The following is an 8,596-nucleotide window of genomic DNA, read 5'->3' as shown; positions in this document are numbered from 1 at the left end:
GTAGACACTAACCACTGATCTAGGACCTGAAGACACTGTAGATACTAACCACTGATCTAGGACCTGAAGATACTAACCACTGATCTAGGACCTGAAGACACTGTAGATACTAACCACTGATCTAGGACCTGTAGATACTAACCACTGATCTCGGACCTGTAGATACTAACCACTGATCTCGGACCTGTAGATACTAACCACTGATCTAGGACCTGTAGATACTAACCACTGATCTCGGACCTGTAGATACTAACCACTGATCTAGGACCTGTAGACACTGTAGATACTAACCACTGATCTAGGACCTGAAGATACTAACCACTGATCTCGGACCTGTAGATACTAACCACTGATCTCGGACCTGTAGATACTAACCACTGATCTAGGACCTGTAGACACTGTAGATACTAACCACTGATCTAGGACCTGAAGATACAACCACTGATCTCGACCTGTAGATACTAACCACTGATCTCGACCTGTAGATACTAACCACTGATCTAGGACCTGTAGACACTGTAGATACTAACCACTGATCTAGGACCTGAAGATACTAACCACTGATCTCGGACCTGTAGATACTAACCACTGATCTCGGACCTGTAGATACTAACCACTGATCTAGGACCTGTAGACACTGTAGATACTAACCACTGATCTAGGACCTGAAGATACTAACCACTGATCTAGGACCTGAAGACACTGTAGATACTAACCACTGATCTAGGACCTGTAGATACTAACCACTGATCTAGGACCTGAAGACACTGTAGATACTAACCACTGATCTAGGACCTGTAGATACTAACCACTGATCTAGGACCTGTAGATACTAACCACTGATCTAGGACCTGTAGATACTAACCACTGATCTAGGACCTGTAGATACTAACCACTGATCTAGGACCTGAAGATACTAACCACTGATCTAGGACCTGTAGATACTAACCACTGATCTAGGACCTGAAGATACTAACCACTGATCTAGGACCTGTAGATACTAACCACTGATCTAGGACCTGTAGACACTAACCACTGATCTAGGACCTGAAGACACTGTAGATACTAACCACTGATCTAGGACCTGTAGATACTAACCACTGATCTAGGACCTGTAGACACTAACCACTGATCTAGGACCTGTAGATACTAACCACTGATCTCGGACCTGTAGATACTAACCACTGATCTAGGACCTGTAGATACTAACCACTGATCTAGGACCTGAAGATACTAACCACTGATCTAGGACCTGTAGATACTAACCACTGATCTAGGACCTGAAGATACTAACCACTGATCTAGGACCTGTAGATACTAACCACTGATCTAGGACCTGTAGACACTAACCACTGATCTAGGACCTGAAGACACTGTAGATACTAACCACTGATCTAGGACCTGTATATACTAACCACTGATCTAGGACCTGTAGACACTAACCACTGATCTAGGACCTGTAGATACTAACCACTGATCTCGGACCTGTAGATACTAACCACTGATCTAGGACCTGTAGATACTAACCACTGATCTAGGACCTGTAGACACTAACCACTGATCTAGGACCTGAAGACACTGTAGATACTAACCACTGATCTAGGACCTGTAGATACTAACCACTGATCTCAGACCTGTAGATACTAACCACTGATCTAGGACCTGTAGACACTGTAGATACTAACCACTGATCTAGGACCTGTAGATACTAACCACTGATCTAGGACCTGTAGATACTAACCACTGATCTAGGACCTGAGATACTAACCACTGATCTAGGACCTGTAGATACTAACCACTGATCTAGGACCTGTAGATACTAACCACTGATCTAGGACCTGTAGACACTGTACTGATCTAACCACTGATAGACCTGTAGATACTAACCACTGATCTAGGACCTGTAGATACTAACCACTGATCTAGGACCTGTAGACACTAACCACTGATCTAGGACCTGTAGATACTAACCACTGATCTAGGACCTGTAGATACTAACCACTGATCTAGGACCTGTAGATACTAACCACTGATCTAGGACCTGTAGATACTAACCACTGATCTAGGACCTGTAGACAACTGTAGATACTAACCACTGATCTAGGACCTGTAGATACTAACCACTGATCTAGGACCTGAAGACACTAGATACTAACCACTGATCTAGGACCTGTAGATACTAACCACTGATCTCAGACCTGTAGATACTAACCACTGATCTAGGACCTGTAGACACTGTAGATACTAACCACTGATCTAGGACCTGTAGATACTAACCACTGATCTAGGACCTGTAGTTACTAACCACTGATCTAGGACCTGTAGTTACTAACCACTGATCTAGGACCTGTAGATACTAACCACTGATCTAGGACCTGTAGATACTAACCACTGATCTAGGACCTGTAGATACTAACCACTGATCTAGGACCTGTAGATACTGACCACTGATCTAGGACCTGTAGACACTAACCACTGATCTAGGACCTGAAGATACTAACCACTGATCTAGGACCTGAAGATACTAACCACTGATCTTGGACCTGTAGATACTAACCACTGATCTAGGACCTGTAGATACTAACCACTGATCTTGGACCTGTAGTTACTAACCACTGATCTAGGACCTGTAGTTACTAACCACTGATCTAGGACCTGTAGATACTAACCACTGATCTAGGACCTGTAGATACTAACCACTGATCTAGGACCTGTAGATACTAACCACTGATCTAGGACCTGTAGATACTAACCACTGATCTAGGACCTGTAGATACTAACCACTGATCTAGGACCTGTAGATACTAACCACTGATCTAGGACCTGTAGATACTAACCACTGATCTAGGACCTGTAGACCCCTACTAACCACTGATCCCCCCACTGATCCCTACCTGGACCTAACCACTGATACCTGAACACACTGATCTAGGACCTGTAGACTGATCTCCCCTACACTAACCACTGATCTAGGACCCCCTGATCTAGGACCTGTAGATACCCACTGATGTCTAGGACCACTGACTGACTCCTGATAGTCCCCCCCCACACCTACCTGATGTCCCCCCACACCCTTACCTGAGGACACTGTAGATACTAACCACTGATCTAGGACCTGTAGATACTAACCACTGATCTAGGACCTGATACTAACCACTGATCTAGGACCTGTAGACACTAGGACCTGTAGATACTAACCACTGATCTAGGACCTGTAGATACTAACCTGATGTCTAGGACCTGTAGATACTAACCACTGATCTAGGACCTGAAGACACTGTAGATACTAACCACTGATCTAGGACCTGTAGATACAACCACCTGATGTCCCCCTGTAGACACCCCTAACCACTGATCTAGGACCCCCCCCCCCCCCCACACACACCTGATGATCCCCCCAACCACTGATCTAGGACCTGATGTCCCCCCCCCACACCCCTACCTGATGTCCCCCCCCCCCCACACCCCTACCTGATGTCCCCCCCCCACACCCCTACCTGATGTCCCCCCCCCACACCCCCTACCTGATGTCTCCCCCCACCCACCTGATGTCCCCCCCCCACACCCTACCTGATGTCCCCCCCCCACCCCCCCCCCCCCCACACTACCTGATGTCCCCCCCCACACCCCTACCTGACGTCTTTGAGGATGTGTTTCTCAGGTCCTCTCTTGCGGCAGAGTCCATTGCTCTCCATGACAGAGTAGTGTAGTCTGGAGAAGGAGACGGTTGGACCAGGCACCTGGAATATCACCTCTGGATCATCTGCTGCTGGGGCTCCTGCTGGGCTGCCTGGCTCACCATTCTGGGGCTTATACATCCTCCTCACTGAGAGAGACAGAGAGACAGAGAGAGAGAGACAGAGAGACAGAGAGAGAGAGACAGAGAGGAGATAGAGAGACAGAGACAGACAGAGAGACAGAGGAGGTAGAGAGAGAGAGAGAGACAGAAGACTGAGAAAGAAGGGAACAGAGAAGAAATGTTAGATAAAGCGAGAGACGGGGAGAGAGAGAGACAGGGAGAGAGAGAGAGGGAGACAGAGAGAGACAGGGAGAGAGAGAGAGACAGAGAGAGAAAGAAGGGAACAGAGAAGAAATTATGTTAGATAGATAAAGAGACAGACAGAGAGAGAGGAGTTGTCTGCTGCAGAAGCTATCTAATCTATGTTCTAACTTCCAAGGCAACGTATCCCAGATTGCCCTGCCCCGGCCTCTTTACGCCCCGTCAACCAATCACACAGGGGCATGGGTGTGGCCACGCCCTACCAGAGGGCAGGATGTTGAACTTTGAACCTCGGCCTTGACAGCGCAGGGGCATTGACAACAGGAGAGCACGTGCAACAAACACCTGTCTTCACCAATGATGTATATATAAACCCTAGATTGCTGACGCTATGTATTTGCAACTGAGTGACTTGAAGCGACCGGTCGGCCATATTGGAACTCCCCGGTAAGGAGCAGTCCTCCATAGGAATGAATGGAATTACATTTTTCAAGGACATAATTATATACTCTGATACTTAAAGGAAAATGCTTAAATACTATATATATGTATATTTGTTTTTTAATGTTTAACATATTATAATTTAAAAGTATCCATTAAGGTATCTGCAGAATAAACGTGTCAGAGGTGTAGACATAATAAATGTAGTAACAGAACCCCACAGTAGAGGTGTAGACATAATACATGTAGTAACAGAACCCCACAGTAGAGGTGTAGACATAAATGTAGTAACAGAACCCCACAGTAGCGACATAATAAATGTAGTAACAGAACCCCACAGTAGCGACATAATAAATGTAGTAACAGAACCCCACAGTAGAGGTGTAGACATAATAAATGTAGTAACAGAACCCCACATAATAAATGTAGTAACAGAACCCCACAGTAGAGGTGTAGACATAATAAATGTAGTAACAGAACCCCACAGTAGCGACATAATAAATGTAGTAACAGAACCCCACAGTAGAGACATAATAAATGTAGTAACAGAACCCCACAGTAGAGGTGTAGACATAATAAATGTAGTAACAGAACCCCACAGTAAAGGTGTAGACATAATAAATGGAGTAACAGAACCCCACAGTAGAGGTGTAGACATAATAAATGTAGTAACAGAACCCCACAGCAGCGACATAATAAATGTAGTAACAGAACCCCACAGTAGAGGTGTAGACATAATAAATGTAGTAACAGAACCCCACAGCAGCGACATAATAAATGTAGTAACAGAACCCCACAGTAGAGACATAATAAATGTAGTAACAGAACCCCACAGTAGAGACATAATAAATGGAGTAACAGAACCCCACAGTAGAGGTGTAGACATAATAAATGTAGTAACAGAACCCCACAGTAGAGACATGTAGTAACAGAACCCCACAGTAGAGGTGTAGACATAATAAATGTAGTAACAGAACCCCACAGTAGAGAGGACATAATAAATGTAGTAACATAATAAATGTAGTAACAGAACCCCACAGTAGAGGTGTAGAGGAACCCCACAGTAGACATAATAAATGTAGTAACAGAACCCCACAGTAAAGACATAATAAATGTAGTAACAGAACCCCACAGTAGAGGTGTAGACATAATAAATGTAGTAACAGAACCCCACAGTAAAGACATAATAAATGTAGTAACAGAACCCCACAGTAGAGGTGTAGACATAATAAATGTAGTAACAGAACCCCACAGTAGAGGTGTAGACATAATAAATGTAGTAACAGAACCCCACAGTAGAGGTGTAGACATAATAAATGTAGTAACAGAACCCCACAGTAGAGACATAATAATAAATGTAGTAACAGAACCCCACAGTAGAGGTGTAGACATAATAAATGTAGTAACAGAACCCCACAGTAGAGGTGTAGACATAATAAATGTAGTAACAGAACGCCACAGTAGAGACATAATAAATGTAGTAACAGAACCCCACAGTAGAGACATAATAAATGTAGTAACAGAACCCAGAACACAGTAGAGGTGTAGACATAATAAATGTAGTAACAGAACCCCACAGTAGAGGTGTAGACATAATAAATGTAGTAACAGAACCCCACAGTAGAGGTGTAGACATAATAAATGTAGTAACAGAACCCCACAGTAGAGACATAATAAATGTAGTAACAGAACCCCACAGTAGAGAGACATAATAAATGTTGTAACAGAACCCCACAGTAGAGACATAATAAATGTAGTAACAGAACCCCATAGAGACATAATAAATGTAGTAACAGAACCCCACAGTAGAGACATAATAAATGTAGTAACAGAACCCCACAGTAGAGACATAATAAATGTAACAGAACCCCACAGTAACAGAACCCCACAGTAGAGACATAATAAATGTAGTAACAGAACCCCACAGTAGAGGTGTAGACATAATAAATGTAGTAACAGAACCCCACAGTAGAGGTGTAGACATAATAAATGTAGTAACAGAGCCCCACAGTAGAGGAGTAGACATAATAAATGTATAACAGAACCCCACAGTAGAGACATAATAAATGTAGTAACAGAACCCCACAGTAGAGGTGTAGACATAATACATGTAGTAACAGAACCCCACAGTAGAGGTGTAGACATAATAAATGTAGTAACAGAACCCCACAGTAAAGACATAATAAATGTAGTAACAGAGCCCCACAGTAGAGACATAATAAATGTAGTAACAGAACCCCACAGTAGAGGTGTAGACATAATACATGTAGTAACAGAACCCCACAGTAGAGGTGTAGACATAATAAATGTAGTAACAGAACCCCACAGTAGAGGTGTAGACATAATAAATGCAGTAACAGAACCCCACAGTAGAGACATAATAAATGTAGTAACAGAACCCCACAGTAGAGACATAATAAATGTAGTAACAGAACCCCACAGTAGAGACATAATAAATGGAGTAACAGAACCCCACAGTAGAGACATAATAAATGTAGTAACAGAACCCCACAGTAGAGGTGTAGACATAATAAATGTAGTAACAGAACCCCACAGTAGAGGCATAATAAATGTAGTAACAGAACCCCACAGTAGAGACATAATAAATGTAGTAACAGAACCCCACAGTAGAGGTGTAGACATAATAAATGTATTAACAGAACCCCACAGTAGAGGAGTAGACATAATAAATGTAGTAACAGAACCCCACAGTAGAGACATAATAAATGTATTAACAGAACCCCACAGTAGAGGTGTAGACATAATAAATGTATTAACAGAACCCCACAGTAGAGGTGTAGACATAATAAATGTAGTAACAGAACCCCACAGTAGAGGAGTAGTACCAAGATGGCTGAGTGGGGGCTTCAACACAGCGCCCCCTGTCAGTCATCTAGTGTATTTAGATGGCTGAGTGGTGGCTTCAACACAGAGCGCCCTGTCAGTCATCTAGGGTTTATCTACATCATTGGTCTTCACCTGTGTACATCTTCATAATCAGACTATAGAGTACAACAGTATGGGTCATAATACCCATATAACCTAGCGGGTAAAACCAGGAAATGGTTCCAATTGTTTTCTACACTAATAATTTCTTTACCTGAGATGTTTTTAAATACTTCATACCAGGTCTGTGTTTCATGTAGTCTTACGTTGTGCTAACCATGGAAATCTCTCTTGGACAAAATACCTTTTATCAATATATTCACCTGTATTTACCTCCCGAAAATGAAACGCTAATTAGCCGCTAATGTGGCTATCATTCAGAACTACACATCCTGTCACAAGCTTTTCCCTCAAGACACATTTCTCCATGCAAACTCTCATCAACAAGTATCAAGTAACCTAGCAAGTACATATTATAGACTATTTTTTTCTCTCTCGCGTAAGTAATTGATATTGTGTATTTCTCATGTGTATTTTTGTTTATTATTTTACAAATTACCTAGCTAACTACCTTAGTATTTTCACATTACTATAAATGTTTGTACATTTACCTTCTGGCTTTTATATTGAAATAGCTAACGTTAGGTCTCTCCGTCGACCAGAAGTATGTTTCTGTGCTTTATACCGGGTTGTAACCACTTACTCCAATAAGTACACATGCAGTTTAGAAATAAAATAATAAAAGTAATTTGTGTAACTTTTTTAATGTGTTGACATGCTAGCTACCATTAGCCCACCAGGGAAGGGATATTTATCTAGCTGGTTAATGCTGACTCACCGTTCGTATTGTAGTGAAGCAGGTCTCGAACCCTCGACCTTCTCGCCCTTATTAATTAAACCCCACCGGTCGTTACACTCATCCCTCCTTTTCAAAGAGCGCGTCCTCGCGCTAGCTTGCGACTCTACGTCTTTACAGGAACGCGCGCGCGCACGCACGCACGCACGCACTCTCACCGTCCAAGCACGCGCAGTGTCGTGGACGCAAGGGTCCGATCCCACTTCTGACACCAGTGTAATGAAACAGGAAGGGAAGCAGGACTCGAACCCTCGACGTTTCTAGCCCGAAAGTCCAGGGCGCGCTATAAGCGGCACAGTCGATATCCGTCAGACACGCCAGCTTTACGTTAGTCCGGGAACCATGGCAATGACAGTTGGTTAGCTAGCGTGTCGCCGCTTAGAAAAGGTCTGACTGCTCGAACGGTAAGCTAA

At 43.2% G+C, this 8,596-nt stretch overlaps 1 protein-coding gene across 1 annotated transcript in view; it reads right to left on the bottom strand.

The window, feature by feature from the left end:
* Positions 1-8,346, bottom strand: part of LOC135535361 (broad substrate specificity ATP-binding cassette transporter ABCG2-like) — a 21,131-nt gene extending 12,785 nt beyond the window's left edge. The window contains exons 1-2 of the mRNA XM_064962019.1: positions 8,166-8,346; positions 3,634-3,826 (exon numbers count right to left, since the gene is read on the bottom strand). Of these exons, the coding sequence (XP_064818091.1) occupies positions 3,634-3,818 (185 nt within the window). The 5' untranslated portion in view covers positions 3,819-3,826; positions 8,166-8,346. The remainder of the gene's footprint in view (positions 1-3,633; positions 3,827-8,165) is intronic.
* Between the last annotated feature and the right edge of the window lie 250 nt (positions 8,347-8,596).

Source organism: Oncorhynchus masou, unplaced genomic scaffold (genome assembly GCF_036934945.1).
Source record: "Oncorhynchus masou masou isolate Uvic2021 unplaced genomic scaffold, UVic_Omas_1.1 unplaced_scaffold_486, whole genome shotgun sequence".
NCBI lineage: Eukaryota > Metazoa > Chordata > Actinopteri > Salmoniformes > Salmonidae > Oncorhynchus > Oncorhynchus masou.
This window is presented reverse-complemented; position numbering and strand designations above follow the sequence as displayed.